The 20,122-nt window shown below is 43.9% G+C and overlaps 1 protein-coding gene across 1 annotated transcript in view; it reads left to right on the plus strand.

Moving 5' to 3' along the window:
* Nucleotides 1–20,122, plus strand: part of LOC130265357 (urea transporter 2-like) — a 302,492-nt gene that overhangs the window by 276,271 nt on the left and 6,099 nt on the right. Inside the window, exons 5-8 of the mRNA XM_056514401.1 lie at nt 12,370–12,562; nt 14,482–14,671; nt 15,523–15,651; nt 18,508–18,700. Of these exons, the coding sequence (XP_056370376.1) occupies nt 12,397–12,562; nt 14,482–14,671; nt 15,523–15,651; nt 18,508–18,700 (678 nt within the window). The 5' untranslated portion in view covers nt 12,370–12,396. The remainder of the gene's footprint in view (nt 1–12,369; nt 12,563–14,481; nt 14,672–15,522; nt 15,652–18,507; nt 18,701–20,122) is intronic.

Here is a 20,122-nt window from a genome sequence, read left to right on the forward strand (position 1 = left end):
TTTTCTCCTTTGAAAAATTATCACTGAATTTAGCTAAACTAGGCTTTAATACATGCAGACTGTAACTCTTTTATTTTCCCTTTCTGCATTTGATCTTCTTTTATTTTCTTCTGACAAAGTACTCTGCTAAACACAGCTGTTACTTCTGGATGTGGAGTGACCTGAAACTGCTTTTTTAGCAATAAAAGGCATCTTTCTCTCTCAAATTATTCTTTTATATCCACAGAGAGAAAGAGATCTAACCTTTTCCTCCCTTATGGGGCAAAACTAAGTATTTACTCGTGGTGGGGCATGGGAATCAGCCATGGGATTTGACTTGTGCTGTGGCCATGGAAAACATAACCATGGCACAGAGGTAACACATCTAATGTCAAGGGCAAAATTATTTAAAGTGTGTTTCTTCTCTGACTGTGTCACCACAGCATTTCAGCTCTTTGTGGAAGCACAGGAAATCCCAGAGCAGCCCTGAGGAGAGGTATTTTGGTCCAGAGCAAGGACCCTGGGGTGCACCCCAAGTCTAACCCCACCCCAGATGAGGTTCAGGCTGAGGGATTCAAAGCAAGTGGAAGCAGCCCCTGGCTCTTCCCTTCACATCAGGCGAGCCTCAGCCAAATCCCTGGCTTTCCAAATCAACTTTTCATGACCTCCAAACTAATCCCAACCTTTGCACTGGACTCAGTACAACTGGCAAATTTATACTGTAAGCCTCATTAAGCCTCCTTCGGTCTCATAAATCCTATATTACCCAAGAACTGGCTATGTAGAAAGCACTCAGGGTCACACAAGACTAAGAGTGTGGCATTTAAATAACTCACACTAGTTAGATGTTTCCTCCACATAACTAGAAGCCTTCATTGAAACAGAATGTTGCATTTTGAGCATTACAATAGAAACCAGCATTAAACCTAACCTTGGCTGCAGATAAGGCATATTCCTCAGGGTGAAAATTTACTGTGAGTAAAACAAGCTGATGCAAACTCTATTTTCCTTCACCGCTGTGCCAAAGTTCAGCAGTAAGGTTCTGCGATGCATCTTTCAAATCCTGTAAAAATAACTTGTACTAATAATACAGAGAATGAAAAAGGCATAAAGCACATCAAGAGGCTAGAGCTTAAAGTATTCAGAGTGATATCAATATTCTCCATCACAGAACTTGCAAATTTGAAAGTAACTGTAGCTCTGCAGTCACAAGTTTCACAGAGGTTATCCTTGATCTAAGGGCAGGAATACATACCAAGAAAAAATTCAGAATAAGGCAGCCAAATCTTCTGAGAACAGCACACAGCTTTTCTCTGTGGGGTGAACAAAATTCAGCCCTAACCATTGTTCTGCAGTAAATCCTTTCACATTCATAACCCCACCTGAACACTATTTTCTTACATGTTCCTACTGCTAGACACAAGGTAGCAATAGAACACTTTTTTAAATGCCCAAACTATACAAATCATGAACATATCTGGCCTGAAACAATTCTACAGCTCTGATTTTTTTTTTTTTATTTATTTAAAAAAATATTCAATGAATAAATTTAAATTTTGAATTCCTAATACCCGCCCCCAAGTTCTTCCAAATAACTTTTGCACCTGCAACTGATTCCCAGCCTCAGGCAGTGCATTCTGCTCAGCCTAAAGATGATCCCCAAATTCATTCACCTACCCAGCTATGAGACTGAACCCAGTGTTATTCACAGTACCACATTTCCACCTCTTTTCCACTTGAAGAACTAGGTGTTAATTCAGAAATTGGCTATGACTTTGTCTCCACTTCCCTGTTTCACACACTCCAATCTGGTCCCCATATTCCATTCCCTCCTTTCCTCTTCTCTGGAAGAGCCAAACCTTGACCTCCCCCTGGATCTCTTTTTCTCTGGAAGCTCAATTTGAACACATCTCCACTCTTTGGTGAATTCACAGCACTCACACTTGCAAATGATACACAGAAAGAGGTCAGGTAAAAGCTCTTTCTTTTTTGTCTGCCTTCCCTTTCCTCACGAGCATGGACATTTCACCTCAAATATATGATTACATAGATTTTAGTCTCATTTATCCTCTGTTCAGTGGGTACTAACCCCATTCCCAATGATAGCTGTGGGCTGGTCATCCAATAATATTAGCTTAAAAAAAAAATTAAAGCAAAATTAAACCTTTTGAAAGATGTAAATTAAAAAATATATGTTATAGCCATTTTAATTTTCTTTTTCATGTTAGAAATTTCTGTAAAGGAACAGGGTTGCTCTGCACACCCCTTCAAAATCTTCCACACAAGGAAGACCATGAGAAATCTTGCTCCATCCTGCAGTAAAGATGTCCCCACTTGCAAACAGCACTAGAAACATATTTTTATGTACAACAAGAATCCAGAGTATCTCCACTGAGACTGATGGATATGACCTCTCTCTCACTTATATAAGTGATGTTTTATTAACTACAGAGGAATAAAACCTGAGATGACAGCCAGACCCTATCAAATAAGTTTTTATCTGCAGCTCTCACTCCTTTCCATCTCTCCCATCTCAAGTCTGATGAAAAGGCCATTCACATTAGGGGAATCCCTTGCACTGCATTTCAAAAAGATATTAGGCCATTTCTCCAGTGCACAAACACCAATCCCACAGCACAGGAGCAGATAAACTACAAGAGGGATGTGGAGACAGCAACGCAAATTAGAGAATCCTTGAATAGTTTGATTTAGAATGGGACCTTAAAAGTCTTTTAGTTCCAATCCCCCTGCCATGGACGGGGGCACATTCTGCTAGACCAGGCTGCTCCAAGCCCCATCCAACCTGAGTATCCTGCAACATGCCACACTTCACCATTTTATTCCAATGAATCTGAGCAGCAGCTTGGGAAATTTGTCCTGTCATTTACAATCTTTGAAGTAAAAACTTCAGACTCACACAGAACAGAGAGCAGAAGTGATGTCTGTGTTTTCAGGTGAGCAAAGCTGCAGACTTCAAAGGTTCTGCACTAGTCTGTGAAGCCGCTTAAAGATTGTCACCTGAGTTTATCAAAAGCTGGCAGAAAACGCATCCATACATCCAGATAAACGTATTCTTTGATCTGAGTGATAAAAACAACTGTTTTTCTTCATGTAAACTCCTTTTTTTGTAAATGTTTATGAACTGTGGGAAATTATGTCTCTGCCAGAATTTAAAATAAAGTGATTCAATGGGTTTGCCTTACACTTACCATTCATTATGTTCATAAACATTGCAGGAATCCCAATGGAGTTTTCAAGGAAGGTTCACGATGCTGTAGTTACCAGGGAAACACATGATAAATTGCTGCTATCTAAAAAAGAAAATCCCCATTAACTTTCTATTAAAGAGCAAGTGATGTGAACTATATGGAGAAATGCCTTTACGGTTACCATATTAAAATGCTGAGCGCTTTGTCCCAAGATTAACCAAATAATGGCCATGCTCTGACACTTTAATTCACTGTGAACAGCATCTAGCACTTTGCAATCTGTGTATGCCTTGCTAAAGACAGCCCAGTATTCAGCTGGATCAGCCCAGGAACAGCAGACACCATGTGATTGTACTTGCAGTTAAAATATTTACAAGCAAAGCTTTGCTAAGCTAGGCTAGAAAAAAAAACATCAATGTATTTCACACCAAAACAAAGGGATTTTGCCAACTCCCCAAGGCTTGTACAGGATATCCAACCCCAGATGAAGAGCTTAAAGGTTTAACAACAAGGGAATTTTTTGCATAGAATAAACAAGGTTTCTCAGTGCATGTTAACATCAGGCATTTGGTCTTGGAGCACAGGTGTTGCAGATCACCAATCACCTGTTTCTGCAAAGCACTGATGGGGTTATGGATGCTTCAAGTCTGCCTTGGCCTTTGTACATCCTGAGAAAACTACACAGCACCACCTAAACAGCCACACAAAAAACCAGGAAAACTTCCTTGTTCAAAACCCTCTTTAAGCTCTTGCAGTCTGGATGGGCAGCTGAAGCAGGAATCATCACCCTTAAGCACTGCCCCCCTGAAGGATCTAATGTCCCTACCACCTTTTGGTCACGCCCCAACCTTTGAAACTGACCACAAGACTGCCTCCAACCTTGCTGCAGCAGGGGCAGGCTGCCTAAAATCACCTTCAGCAGAAGCTAAATTAAATCTGCCTTCTTCCACAATAAAATGTCCTTAGGTACATTTCCTTCCCTGTCCTCTCTCTCACACCCATCAGTTATTGTATCTCAGCCTAGCAGAAGGTAGCCCTCAACAAAGAACAGTAATTTCTCTGGCAGCTCCAAACTGATTCACATTTGGCTGCCCATGTCTGTCATGCTCAAGTCTTACAGACTTAAGGTCTTAAGACCTTGAATCACTATACTGAGTTTAAAGGATTTATTCTCATTGGAGAGGTCACCTCTGAATTGATGAGAGACAATCAGTAGCTGACTTACCCAAGTTTTCACTGTGAATTAATAAGAAAGAGAGATATTGTCTAGTTTCTTGCTGTATTATTCCCACCTCTCTACTCTCTGGATTAAAGAAGACATTTATTTCATTGGCACTTGCGTTAGGATGTCTAAGCTTTGCACCACAGGAGAGGATCTTTAGAAATACTTCTGACAAGTAGAGACAGTGTTTATGGGATGTGGGAGTTAATTTTTCCCTCCTGATAAGACAGAGCAGTGACTCATTCTGAAAATGAAGACAGGCAGCTCATGGTCAGTGTGGAGGAGAAAGACAGGGGGTGACATCAAAGTGAAACTCAGGAAGATGTTGGCACATCAGAGTCCCCACTCCTGGAGGTGTCCAAGGAAAACTGGATATGGTACTCAGTGTTCTGGTCTGGGTGTCAAGGTGGGGATCGGTCAAAGTTTGAATTTGATGATCTTGGAGGTTTTTCCAACCTTTATGATCCAATTAAAGGATCTGCAAGGTTTAGACACAGCCTAGAAATGAGGGTCTACACCAAACTCTAAAAGCAGCAAGAGCTGAAGGGGTGGGTGACAGCAGAGAGAAACAGGAAAAGAGGTGGGAAAGGGAAGGCACAGTGAGCACAGGAGCACTGCTGGCAGGGCTTTTCCTTGACTGTTATGCAGGTCCGTTCCTGCTCCAGGTCAGACAGGATATCTCACACTTCCCTGTCCCCTCTCTGGAAGAAATGGCTGGTCCTGGTGATGGTCATGTCTCTAGAGCCATAACACTCTAGGGAAGGGAGGGATATTGGGTTCTCTCTGAAGGCAGGACCCATACCCAACTTCCCTTCCTAGCTCTCAGGTCACCTGGCTGGTTTCTCATAATATCCAGAGGCACAACTTCAGTTAAATGTTTGACATCACACAGCTTCACACCACAGATTACACCCTAGCTGTAAATCAGTGTCAGCAGGATACAAAATAACGGAACAAAACTCTCATTTTAGTCTGTTGACCTGTTTTCTTTTTCCTTGCCTTATTTTTACTTTTACTGCTCTGCTTCTTAAATCTGTTCCTAAAACAAGCAAACCCTTTTTGTTTCCATTTGCAAAGGATATTTTTAAAACAACAAAACAAAACAAAAAAAATCCAAAAAGGAGTGAGAGAGACGCACAAACACAAAAAGCCAAAAAGAAACAGTGGAGAGGTATGTGTTATTGGACAAGTGTTTAATTTATGGAACTTGGCCGGCAGAACAAGAGTTTGAATTGTACTTCAATAAGTGGAGCTCTTAGAATAAATGTGGCTTGTAAAATTGTTTTACAGTCTGCTTTGCCCAACAGCCAACACCTCATGGAAACCTTTGAAAAACATTCTGTTTAGAAGCTATGGTTTTTATATTTCATATTTTCACTATTTGTTTTCCCCTCTGGTTTTATAACTGGAACCATATGCAGGAAAACAAGATTTTTGTGTCTTAAAATATCTACCTGACCTGACTACTTTTACTTTTAAAAAACAGATAGCATTTTGAAAATTCTTCACATGTGAGGCACTTGGTTCAAACATGAAGGTGTACTTGTTTGATATCCCAGTGAGCTACAGATTTCCTGAATAACCTTAGGACAGTAATTTAGCTGAGACTCATCACGCCTCTCCCTGGGTACACGTGGTGCAGCTGTGTGCATCTGAGCTGTCTGTCTTTCCCATTATAGACAGAAAATGTGACAGCATTTGGGACATGATTCATCTGTGTAGGACGGGAGAGGATGAATCATGCTCAAGATGCATTTATTGACCAGCTCTTCAGTGGAAGTCAAGGCAAGATGCTCAGGTACAGACATTCACACTGCACACACAAACCCTCACAGATCCCATCTCAGTGTCTCTGTGTCTCCACAAGAATGAGGCAGACATTTCTGGAAGTAAAGCCATCCCATCCCAATGATTATGGGACCACCACACACCTGGGTGATCTCCCTGGACATGATACTGACCATTCCATGTCAGCCACGGATAGGCAACACCATGATAAGCCTTTGAATGTTTATAGGGAATATAGAGGAATGGTTATAGAGAATATTAGAGGAATAGAACTAGAGTTAGATAATGTATTAGAAAGAAATTATTCCCTGTGAGGGTGATGAGGCCCTGGCAGAGGTTTCCCAGAGAAGCTGTGGCTGTCCAATCCCTGGAAGTGTGCAAGGCCTGGAAGGTGTCTCTGCCCATGGCAGGAGGTAGGACAGGATGAGCTTTAATGTCTCTTTCAACACAAACCTCTTTATGAGTTCATGAATCCCTTTCAGGAGACCTGTGGTAAGGAAGCCAAAGCCTCCTCCTTCACAGTTACACACATATGCATGTGTGTGTGTGACTGTGGGTATGCAGACAACCCAAACACAAATGGTGCCAGAACAGCTTCTACCACAGACACCAATAAAATCCATTAAATAAACTCTGTGCCTCCACTGGCAGAGTGGGAGATGCAGCAAAGGGGAAAGAAATAGTAAACTTTTGCCTTGGAGCATATTGCATTACATAAGTACAGGGACTGGGAAAGGAAGAAACAGAAAGACTCCAAGACCACACTGTAAAAACCAATTATCTAAATAAGGATGTAAGAATCATATTTAGCCCCATTAAACTACCCCAACTGCTAACTGCTATAGTTGTGCTTGTAAAGATATGATAGAACTGCTGTGAGATGTGGCTTTGTTTAATGCCTGTAATAGGATAAAAGGTCACTTGAGTACCTTTTTTTTTTCTCTTTACTGTTTTTTTTTTTTTTTTTTTTTTTGGTTGGTTGCTTATTTGGTTTTTTGTTATTCTTTTTTTTTTTTTTTTTTTTAATTATTTTAAATGTCTATGGCTAAGGGTTTTGTACCTGTTCTCAGAAAATGTGCTACATGCATCCTCAGCAACTGTTCTGAAATGTCCTGCTTTATTCATTTGCTTTCAGCATCACAGGTTGATCTCTGGTAGAGCCTCATTTGGTAAAGTCATTACAACTCAGCCAAGTGTTCTGCCACCATCCCAAAGTTTTTCCCTCTAGCTGTACATGGTATCTCTTCTTTATTCCTTTATGGTTTCTTATGACAGAAACATGCTTTTGCAAACTGTTGCTTTTCAAGGCCCTTGTGAGGCCACATCCCTTGAAGTCAATGCGTTTCTGATGACTGTGTTTTCAGCACAGAAGGGGAAAGATAATTTATCCAGGCTTGGCTTCAGGTACCTCAGCACATGGCCAAGCTCCCAACACAGACAGCAGCCCTGTACAACCTTTGGCTCAAATGCTGCTCATCACCCCTCATGCTGGTCATGCACCATCTCACTGTTCTGACCAAAAAATTGGTGGTTTTATTTTTTAATTTGCATGAGGACACCATATCACTGAAGGCTTTGTGATGGTGATATTTTCTTTAGCAGTACAAGACAAATGCAGAGCTTGATCTGGGAGGCTTTAAAAACACACATCTCTGTGCTGCCAGCACCCTGTGCCTCAAAAACAGGCTGCAGCAGCTGTGTGCTGGGAGATGAGCAGGCACAGGTAGGTCTGGTGGTGAGTCCCAACCACCTGGCACTACCCTGCAGTCTGTAAAATGTTCTTAACAAGCAGGACTGCTCATTACCACACTGATGAATTGGTGTTTGCTAACAAAAGGCCCTTTCTCAAGGAATTCCTCATCAGCCCTAGGTGTGCCATAAGTGATTCAGGCTCTCATTAGACTTAATTAGATAATTGTTCGAATGATTTCTCTGTTATTCATGCAGCCTGTACCACTGAGCACCAGCCCATCGATAGACTGACAGGTGTTCTCTGCAAAGAAAGGGTGGTTTTTTCCCAGGCTGAAATGATCCAGCAGAGATCACTGTGCCCATCACAACTCTCGAGGATCTTATCCAGCTGATGCAGCCCCTTGGGCTGCTCTTAAGTAAAGCCCCACAATTCACAACTGCAGCACTGCAGAGGCTTTCAGCACCACCAAATCTCTCTTATTTTTATTTCTGTTTTGTTTTGTTTTGTTTTGTTTTTGTTTTTGGATTTTTGTTTTTGTTTTGGGTTTTGCTTTTTGGTTTTGTGGGGGTTTATTTGGTTTGGTTTTGTTTGTTTGTTTGTTTGTTTTGGTTTTGGTTTTGGTTTTGGTTTTGGTTTTGGTTTTGGTTTTGGGTTTTTTTTGCACTACTTCTTTCCTCCAGAATTTGGTAATTCTTCAGTCTTCTCCTCCAGCTGCCTTGCCATCTGAGGAGGGTGAGTGTGTTCCATCCAAGATGAGACTTATTTCCCTTCCAATCCATAAGAAGAAAGCAGTCAGGAATCATAAAAAGGGGCTGATTTGGGGGTTTTTCTTAGCCCCAGAATCTTCAATGCCCGACTTGATATAGATTACAGGCCTGTTGCAGATGGCTCAGTGATTTAAAAGCACTAGCCTGGGACTACAGATCCCACTTCCAAAAACTTCAAGGTTGACCTTGGCAAAGTCTCTTAGGCTGGAACTTTTCTTGCCTGCAAAGAGACATCTAAAAGCTCAGCCACCAGGCTCCCTCTGCAGCCAGTGGAAAAAGAAAGGCAGAACACCCTTCTTTTTTTTCCTCTTTCAGAACTCAGCTAGGTATGTTAGGAAAAAGAGATACCAATCACTCTCTGGAGATATTAGCTTCTCCAAATAGAGAGGAATTGACTGCAAAGGGGCCTAATATAATGACATTGCCCTTAACCCCCTAGAGTTAAATGATGTGAGCAAGACAAGAATTTTAAAAATACACAGGTCCCATATCTCAGTTTCAGAGGGAATTGAGCTGTGCAGTCTTGTAAGTACAGGGTTTAGGAGCTCTGATGTCATGTTTCTGCTTTGTAAAACCCGCAAGTAATTTTTCCTGGTGGAGTTTGAAATGAGCATAAGCTCTTCATGTGCTGTGATGACTTAGACACAGCCCCTTGGCATTTATTCTCCCTGCTGGTAACAGCTGTACTGCATAGCTCATAGTGGTTACTGTTAACAGCAAAGGGCTCACTCACCTTTCTTTATTGATGCATCCCTAAAACTTCAAGACCATAAGACATGTTCCAGTCTCCTTTACACAGATCTAGTGCAGCTCTCTGAGCCCACCTCAGTCTTTGAAAATCTTTGGATAACACTTCAGGGGGAACATGAGCAAATAAACAAAGCAGACAAAATGGAATAGGATCACAGAAGCATAGAATTGTTTAAGTTGGAAAGCACTCTAAGATCATCAAGTCCAACAATAACCCAGCACTGCCAAGGCCACCACTAACCCATGTTCCCACATGTCACATTCACACAGCTTTTGATCACTTTTAGAGATGATGATTCCACCACTGCCCTTGGCAGCCTGTTCCACTGTTCACCACAGTTATCTCTGTTACCAGATCAATTGCTAAATATTACTGTGAACCTCTGTAGCAAAAGCAGCCTCAGTGACAGCCAGGTGCTGGCCTGGCATTGCTCTGCAGTCTCTTCTCTTCTAGAGCTCTTGACTTCAGACTCAGTATCCCTCCCAAAAATTATTGGATGCCTCACTACAGCACCCAGAGCTGTCCATGGGAATAGCAGGAAATTTCTGTTGGCAGCTGTGGGCTCAGATGGCCTGACTTCCACCTGAAGGTGCCCACAGCTACAGCCAAGGAAATCTTACAAAGCCTCAGTGCTCATGGGATGTAACCAGACAGAAATATTTGGTTTTCCAGTAGGAGCAGGTTTCTTCCTATCTCAGAGGGATGTAAATTCCCAATATCTAACCAATGCAAGTTCCCTCAGCCTAGAGGACATGTGGGAGGAGAAGGGGAACTTCAGCTCAGTGCTCCCTACACCTAAGTTTTCCTGGCTAGCCACAAGAATAGTCAAATGACAGCCACCAAGGCTGCCTTAAACTGAAACCAGGAGCTGGACTCAGAATGAGATTACAGATCAGAAGACAAAGAGGGATAATAAAACCACCCTCTCTCTCTTCTTTTGCTCCTTGTTTGCTCCTGCACTGAGCACAGCTTTGCAGAGCCTCAAAATCTCCCTATTAACAACCCCAAAAAGCATCCCTGGGCAAGGGCTGGAGCCCCTCTGCTCTGGAGCCAGGCTGGCAGAGCTGGGGGTGCTCAGCTGCACAAGAGAAGCTCCAGGGAGAGCTCAGAGCCCCTGCCAGGGCCTGAAGGGGCTCCAGGAGAGCTGCACAGGAACTGGGGACAAGGCATGGATGGACAAGATACAGGGAATTATTTTAAACTAAAACCAGGGAAATTAAAGTTAGATAAAAGGAAGAAAGTATTGGCTGTGAGACTGTGGTACAGGTTGCCAGAGAAGCTGTGGCTGCCCCTGGATCCCTGGAAGTGTCCAGAGACAGGTTGGATGGGGCTTGGAGCAGCCTGGGATAGTGGAAGGTGTCCCTGCCCATGGCAGGGAGTGGAATGATATTAACTTTTAGGTTCTTCCCCACCTAAACCAATTCCTAATTACCTGATTCAAGGTTCACAGATGTCTATTCTTTGCACAACCACAATTTGTTTGTTTCAGACCATTTAATACCTTCTATAATACTCCTCAGCACAAACTGAGTGATGTCTAGGTTTTGTCAACACGGTTTCACACAGCAGCCTCTGCAGTTGCCAGTGCAGCCCTGGCCAGGCTGGGGGTGGAGGTGACCCCAAAGGCTGCTGCTGCCGTGGGGAAAAGCTGCAGAGCTGCCGGCAGAGAGAGCCAGAGCACCGGGGAACAGGAGCCGAGTGCAGGCTGCGCTCAGCAAAGCGCCGCCAGGGGCAGGGGAAAACCAGCCTTTGTGCTCAAGGACCTTCTTCTGAGCGCATTCACAGCCACAGCTATTTCTGGCATCTTCCTGTCAGCGCTCCTCTGTGCAAAGCAGCCTTTCCTGCAGCCAAGCATCCCTCCCTGCTGCTGCCACAGGCTCCAGCGCTGACAGCCAGCATCTCTGAGCCCCCAAAAAAACGGGCTCCGGCTGAAAGAGGGTGCCCATATTCCACGAAACAGGGGGCAAACCCTTCACAGCACAGTCCACTTTGGGGCAACACCTGGAAGAAACCCAGCCATACTACATGAAAATCACCAGAGCAAACCCCACAGCAGATGCCAGGCTCCCTCAGGCAGCAGGGATGCCATTTAGAGGGTATGACCTCTAAATGTAGCTCACCAGGCTGCAGTGTAGTTTATTTGTGTATTTTCTCTTTAAGGTTTATATGGTAATAGGCTTTTTAATGAGCAAAGCCCCGCAACTGTAATTGGAAGATTAATAAACCCCCACTCCTGCTGAATATTCACCTGCTAACCAAGGAGCACACAGCCCTGAGCCAGTAATCTTGTCCTTGTCAAAAGCCACATGTGGATGCTGATTTCTGTGCAGTGTTTTGATGCTACCCCAGGTTGTTCTTGATGGTTTATCGAAGGCAGGTGTGGAATGAGGAGCATCACAGATTCCTGGTGATACACAAAAGCACCAACTCACAACATCAAAAAGGACACACGCTTCAGCCTCTCCTCTTGTATTTTCTCATCCCCTACTCTTTGCTGCTGTTCTGGCAATTTGCATTGCTTGCCTCCAGCTCACTAATGGACAAAATTCAGCAGACTACCTTCTCAGCTTCTGCCACAGTAGCTACATTCAGCCAAGCATGTTCAGCACACGGGTGCTACCCAGTTTTTTGGCAGATGTCATGTCTCATGTCCAACCAGCAGCTTGTCACAGGCTGTATCAGGAGCTGGAGTGAGGGTGGGATGCTGCAAGGCACCCGTGCCACATCTCTCTTTTCCCCTACTGCTCTGTGTGTGCCCCATGACAGCAGAAGGGCACTGCCTGGTCCCCATCCCTGAGAGGAGACACCACTGCAGCACACACCTCTCCCAGCTGTGTATCTGGCAGATCCCTTCTCCATAAATGCCCCATCTTTGATAAAAGAGATCACCACCGGGTTCTGGAGGTTGTCAGAGCCCAACTCAGAAGGTTTTTCTAACACACTATCTCTGTAATTTATAGTTACCCTTTATCATCACCCAGAAGAGGATGGAGCTCGGTGAGATCGTTGTGACTAAACATCCCAGTGAGAGGGAGATGTACAAGAAGGAGATGCCAAGAGCCCAGCACCTGCTGTGGAGAAGTGGAAACTGGATCCACCATGGTTTTGGGTATCTCACAGGAGAAATGGAAGAATTTGGAGAATGGATGAAAAGTAAGCAGAAGGATGTGTTTGGGGATATCCATATTGCCAAAGTACTTCCAATGAAGTGTGCCCTGAGGCAGAGCAGAAGCAGCATGGTCCAAGCTCATTGCAAACTCTGGCCTTTTAATGATATCACTCTCAGGAAGGCAGTCTCACTGCATCCTCTGTCCATCACTATGGCAGCAGGCAAAATTCAGCACAGTCCTAAGATGTGTTTCACACTAAATCAGTTACAAATCATTAGCATCACGTCTCACACAGCAGTGCCCAGAATCACACGGCAGGGCAGGGGCTTGAGTCTCATTTTTAACTACCTTGGATCAGCCACTGTGTCTCATCCACCTGTGGGCTGATGACAGGGAATTGGCTCCTGGAAGAGGCAGAGGCTGTTGAGTTCCCAGCCTTGGGGGAGCAATAAGCACTGAGAATGTGTGTTACAATGCCATAAGATAGGAGTCAAGCCTGATCTCAAAGATTCACTGCCCAGACAGGAGCAATGCATGAGCAGACAGTCCAAGCTACCTGTAATTACTGGGGAGGAGGGTTTGGGGGGCTGTGTAAGACTGTGGGTCCTCTGTCCAGGCTAGGGTTGTCAGCACTATACCTGTAGCTATGGGAAATAGGAGACATCCATTTACAGCCAGGCCAATGTGATCTTCAGACACAGGGGAATATCTCCTCCTGCTTTCTCTTTACTCCAGTGGGCCATGCTTTGTAGACACCTTTTCTTACTCAGTGTTCTGGAAAGCTTTCACCACTGTCCTCTGGCTATATTTTGGATTTTTACTTGTGTCTGAAATTAAGTGTACTGCTGATAGTTGTTGCACCAAATACTAATTAAAAGTAGTTCAGAAAAGCTTGGTCATTTTCCTCTAAGGAACTCCTTCCTCCTCCTCCTCCTCCTCCTCCTCCTCCTCCTCCTTGTTCCTCCTCCTTAACCCTGCCTGGAAGGAATTCTTAGGAATAAGTCACTGCCCATATTCAGAAAATACCCTGGCACCCTACTGCATCTAATGAACAGTCAAATTAAAATAATTGATTTCAAATCTTGAAAAATATAAAAGCTGCGTATACACATTGCATGAACATCTGAACATCTTGTACCTGCAAGCAGCTCCCCTTTCCCATCCATTTTCCTTGCATCATCCTTTAATAACACACAGCAGTTCAGAAATGGTTGCAGTTTTCCCAGAAGAGAGGCAGAAGAAAAACTCAAGTCAATTTGCAGTAGGAGAACCAGCAGCAAAAAGTTATTGCCATGCCCTCATCCCACCTTCCCCCTGTGCTCACCTGAGGGATGTGTGCTTGGTGTCTGTTTACTCTGCCTAGGTTCAATAACCTTCTCTAAAGAGCAATAACTCCTTGTCCTCTGGAAATGCCTCTTTGCCCTGACTACAGTCCAAGCTATAATTACTGCTTTCTAATTTAGGTTCTTAAGCTCTCAAAATATTTTTTCAAAACCTTTGACCCCATCTCCTATATACACCATAGCTCCGTGTTCAGGGTTGCTGATTTTCTTTCCAAAGCAGCAGAATTGCTTCCTTTTTATATATCCCTAAATACATACAAAGTATTTTCAGAGTTCCGTTCTGCATTTGAATTATACATCAAAAAATGTCTCCTTATTGAATTTACAGCAGAATCTAAAGTGATCTACCATGCAAGTGATCCTTTGATTATTCTCTGACCACCATAAATAAATCACTTGTTTGTCTGTCCCTCCATGAATTTTACAGCAGTGCCCAGTCCATCCCTATTAACACTCAAGTGACAGATGAGAAATAAGCAGAGACAACCATCAATCAGAGACTTGTTTCACAGAACTGCTAATATTTCACCTCTGTCCTGTGCCCAGAAAGGGGCTGCAGAGATTGTGCCCTGCTACAAATGATGCCTTTTCAACAGTGTTTTGCTTTGATCTCCTCCAGACAAGCCCTTAATTGTTCAGCTGGTGGACTGGATCTTGCGAGGAACCTCCCAGGTGATGTTTGTCAACAACCCTCTCAGTGGGCTGATCATTTTAGTGGGGCTTTTCATCCAGAGCCCCTGGTGGATGCTCACAGGCTGCACTGGAACCACTGTGTCCACGTTAACTGCGCTGGCCCTCAGTCAGGACAGGTAGGCCGCACCTCATGCATTGGATAAAAATTGATGGTTGTAACATTATCAGAGTCTACTGGGTCACTGCCCCTTGCTAGAGACAGAAGACTCAGGTGAAGACAGAGCTGTGGCCCAGAAGATCTGGCCTGTCCCTGTGGCTGGCTGTCCTGAAAACAGACAGTTCTTTCTCCCTGAGAGCCACCCTCACAACCACGCAGGCCCTTTGAGTCACAAGGATCCATCATCCAGCAGTCCCCAAACTTTCCCCTTCCACACACCACTCAAAGCAGTATATCAGTGATCTCAATGCTCTTTCATCCCTTCCACTAGAGACAGGACACTTACAAACTGCATTTTGCTGTATCCCAGTGCTGGGCCTGTCTTTCTCCTAGGCCGCGTGGGCTAGGCTTGGCCTCCCTGGAACTGCTCTGGGCCAGCAGCAGGGCAGGCTCCTTAGCCTTTTCCCAGAAGGGAAAGAAGGATTAAAATCTTACTAATAGTTTTTTTTCCCTTTAGTTATTAGAGCTTTGAAAACAGAGCCTGGCAAATTTTCGAGTCTTATGTTAAAGCCTGCCTGCCCCTGCCCAGCTCAGGCCTCATGAAACTAGATTGGGCCAGTGTTATCTTATTAAAAAACACACAAAAAAAATAAAATTTCCCAAAATTTTTTATCTTTACATATGTGATTCACAAAAACACACAAACTTTTTCATTAGTGCAACAACATATCAATTTTAAAATTCCAACACTAATTAATCCTTATCTAACACAAAAGAAACTACCCAAATCTTGATAAGTAAAAATTTCAAAAAACCTTTACAAACCACCACAGCCACCTCCTTTCTGCCTCTCAATTGTCTCCATCACAGGTCATCCATCGCAGCTGGGCTGCATGGCTACAACGGGATCCTGGTGGGCCTGCTCATGGCTGTCTACTCAGACAAAGGGGACTATTACTGGTGGCTTCTCCCTCCTGTGGCAGTGATATCTGCAGCCTGGTAAGTGCCCTGCCCCTCTGAGGGACAATTCCCAAAGGATTCGTTTGTCTACAAACAGCTCGGACACACTGAGGGCCCCCCTGTGCCCTACACCACTAACTGTCGTGGTTTATCTTCTTTTCCAGGGTTGGGATTAAATGAGTGACATGGTATTTCTTGTTCAGACTCTGACGTTTATTAGTTCTTATCTGCATTACAGTCACACAAACTGTGAGTTCTACAGCACTTCAAGCTAAAAGATTTTAAAAATTAGTTTTTTTTTAGGTTTTCTTTTAGCTCTATCTCTCTCTCTATAAGGCCTTTTTAGAGTAAACTGACAATTATGAAATGCCACCTAAATTATTTTTACTTTTAACCCAATAACGAACCACCCATGGTCCACAATGAGGATTTTTTTACCCAGACACACAATATCACCTAGACCCATGAAGAAGAAGGTGAAGAAGAGGTGAAGAAGGGTTAGCCTCCACCCTAAAACCTCCATCTTACTTGATATATGTTACTATATTCTAAAACCTTAAACTCTAAGGTTTCCACCAGATGTTTTTGCACATTTCTATTCAAACTACACGCCCATAATCCCAGTTCTATCACCCAATTTTGGAAGCCTTCTCCACAGCCTCAAGTCAAATGGAGTGTTCTCCTGGGGGTCAGTGCCTGACAGAACAGAAAGTCTGAAATTTGCAGTGACCAGGATTCCAACAAATAACTCCAGACTTGATGGCACTGGAGGGCTGTGCTCACCAGCACACAGAGCTCATAAGGACATGGAGGGCACAGAAACACTGATTACAGCCCACAGGCAAAGCAGCCCCACCCAAACCCTCTAAAAATGGCCCTCAGCAGCTGGACACACACGGGCTGGAGCTCACTGAGCCCAAAACCAAAATCAAAACCTTCCTTCCTCATCCAGAACCAACCCTGGGCTCATCCTGGAGCTGAATCCAACATTCCTCTTCTCAGATGTGCAATCAGTCATGAGCAAAATTAATTTCTCCAAGAAGCTCCAAAGGACATACTATGCCCTTCCAGGATTAAATTCTGCCTTTTTTAAGTATAGATCTGAGCAGCACTGCAGAATCTGTTTAACAGCCTTAACTGAAATTAATTTAATAGTCACATTTTAATCACTGTAAGCAGTAAGATGCAAGCCCTTATTGGATTTTCACTGCTTTTAAGATCAGATTTGTTTTATATTTAATTTCTTTAGTCACTCTCAGCAAAGGTCATCTTGTAACAGTCTCTCAAAACCCAGGATATGTTGCAAGAATGTTTAGTTTGTCTTATCTGCCAGAATTCCTTGAGGCCTTTTATTCAAAATGTTCTTCATTGTTTAGTTCACAAGTCTTGAGGGTAGAGCTGAAATATTTTAAAATCAGACACTTCAATGATTTTTTTAACCGATACTTTGACTTTCAGCTGTAGAAGTCAGCATTTATTTAACTGTTTCCTTTTTTCCTGACAAGATGTGCAAGTGACAGATGCTTTGTATTTCAGCACAGAAATTAGGACACCATTTTCACTGAAGTACTGATTTTTTATTTTTTTTTCTACAGCTGCAAGCAAGGAAATCTGTAAACTCCTTTGGGAACCAAATTTGTCAAAAAAAGAATAGGCTTCATCTGAGATTACACAGGGAGAACAAAGTTTCCCACTGATAGTATCTATAGAGCAGGACACAAGATGTTTTTGAAATGTCAAATAATTTGGGTGGGTCTTTTTTTATTATTGGGCTCAAATGAAGTTCCTTGAAAAATTAAAAGTTTTTAAATTGATTTTTTATAAGCTATAATGTTCACTGCTACTTGGAGTAGACCATAAGAGCTCTTCAGCTCACCTGCAGCAGAAGAGCTCAGCTGGAAGGAGAACACAAGCCATTTGCACCAAGGACTGGCACCCAATATGCTCCCATAAAATCCTTCACATAGGACATACACTTCAAGTAGAAATCAGGCAGTCTGGAAATGTCCTGAAGATTATAACCCAAGTTCTACAGAAAAGAACTTTGGGAAAGGCCACGGTGTTTCAAGGTTTACATGTTTTTTGTGTACTGACTCTAGGTTGAGTCTTACCCCAAATACTTTACATGCTAAAAATGTTCAATCAGGCTATTTAAAAACAAGTCTCAGTTTTCAGTAAATGCTGTATGATTTTGGATGTCACCTGGGCAGCACAAAATTACATCAGTCAAGGTCTGAGTGAAGTCTGGTACCAATACCTTTCCCAGCTCTGCTACAGTGGTGGCTTCATCTTACACTCTGTTGGGCCTCATAGTCCCAAAAATAGTGTCTAACATAGTAAATATTTCCATCTTTCAAAGATTTTTCCACACCCTTTGATCACTTCTTCTGCTTTATTTCTCTTCCAGAGCCATCTCCTGATACCTTTCAAACTGTTTAAACAAGAACAAAACAAAACAAAACAAAAAAAAAAAAGGCCAAAAAAAAGCAAATAGAGTCATTTTCAACTCCCTCCTGCCACCTTGAGACAGCAGCATTTTTAGATTATCTAAAGTTCTCCACAGTTCTTCATGTGACATTCCTAAAATCTCCTTTTCTGCTTCTTGTTCAAAGTTTAAACTGAATAGTAAGTCAGATTGCCTCTGTCCATGCCCAAAAGCTATACTGGATGCACACATCCAGTGATGTGTGATTATTTTTTTCAGAAAGATGAACAGCTTTCTACAACACTTTGTTTGATGTAGATTAAGATATTAAGGTATCCCCCACCTGACGTTGCTACAAGAAATTGTACTGGCCTTTATTTGCCAAAATTACCATTTTGTGACCAAAGAGGCAGACTGTCTCACCACTATAAATTGTGATGAACAAGTTATATTTCTTCTCCTGTTCTCAGCCCAGTCCTGTCCAGTGCATTGGGATCCATCTTCAGCAAATGGGACCTTCCCGTTTTCACTCTGCCCTTCAACATTGCAGTGACCCTGTACCTGGCAGCCACAGGACACTACAACCCCTTCTTCCCCACAACCCTCATCAAGCCCGTGGCTGCAGTGCCCAATATCACCTGGTCTGACATCAATGTGCCACTGGTAAGTTTCACACCAACACGTTTATGGTGTTTCACTGAGAAGGTGAGCACAAAGGCACTCACCTCTGGGTGACACTTTCAGGTGGGTCAGAATGACTCAGGAGCAATTCACAGAGGTACAAGGGTTGGTTCAGTGCAAACAGAGCAGTGCCACAGAATCCCCAGGGATGGTCCTGGTTGATCCAGCAGAAAGGCTGGTGGAGCCTGAGGGAGCAGAGGACATGCGCCTCTCATTCCACTCAAACTTGGCTTGTCCAAAAACTAGTCTTGAGTGTACATCCAGCACACATCTGGATATGGCCTACTGCTGTCCAGATATGGTTAAAAAAACATCAGCAACACTATGAGTGGCAATAGGAAAATTCAGAGGAGGAATCAGGATTTCAAAGTGGCAGAAACTCATTTATACCCTGTCCCCTCATGTCTAGCTGTAGCTCTGGAGGGTTGCCTTCCCAAAGGAGAAAGGGTAGCTGGTCCTGAGGGTTGTGGTCAATGATTCAGGGTCCCAGTGGACATCAGGGAGAGGTGCTATCCCTCAGGGGTGTATATGGACACCAGTGTTATTGAATATCTTCATTAATCACACAGGCAGAGAGATCAGGGGCACCCTCAGTGAATTGCAGATGGCACCAAGCTGAGAGGTGCAGCTGGCACACCTGGAGGATGGGGTGACATCCAGAGGGACCTGGACAGGCTGGAGAAGTGGCCCAGGGGAACCTCATGAGGTTTAAAAGGCCAAGTGCTGGAGCTGCACTGGGTCAGGGCAGCCCCAGGATCAATCCAGGCTGGGGATGAGCAGAGGGAGCAGCTCTGGGAGAAGGAGCTGGGGGTGCTGTGGGTGAGAGCTGGACCTGCCCAGCCTGAGCCCCCCTGCCCTGGGCTGAGCCCCAGCGTGGGCAGAGGGCAGGGGGGATTCTGCCCCTGTGCCCCTGTGCTCAGGTGAGACCCCACCTGCAGAGCTGCCTCCAGCCCTGGGCTCCAGCAGCACAAGGACGTGGAGCTGCTGCAGCCAGTGCAGAGGAGGCACCAAGGGGATCAGAGGGATGGAGCAGCTCCTTTATAAGGAAAGGCTTGGAGAACTGGGTTTATTCAGCCTGGAAAGGGAGAAGGCTTTGGTATGACTTAACTCAGGCCTTCCAATTCCAGGAGAGATTGTGCAGGAAAGGTGGAGGGTAATTACTTATGAGAGGCTGGGGGGACATTTGAAGCCTTTCACCCCAAAGAGAAATTACTTCAGTTTGAAAGAAAGTAGGTTTAGATTAAGTATTGGTAAAAAAACTCTTCCCATAAGGGTGGGAAGGCCCTGGCACAGGGTACCCAGGCCCATCCATCCCTGGCACTGTCCAAGGCCAGGCTAGATGGGGCTTGGAGCATCCTGGAAGAGTGGAAGGTGTCCCTGCTCCTGGCAAGGAGTGGAACAAGG

This window comes from Oenanthe melanoleuca, chromosome Z, assembly GCF_029582105.1.
Source record: "Oenanthe melanoleuca isolate GR-GAL-2019-014 chromosome Z, OMel1.0, whole genome shotgun sequence".
Lineage (NCBI taxonomy): Eukaryota > Metazoa > Chordata > Aves > Passeriformes > Muscicapidae > Oenanthe > Oenanthe melanoleuca.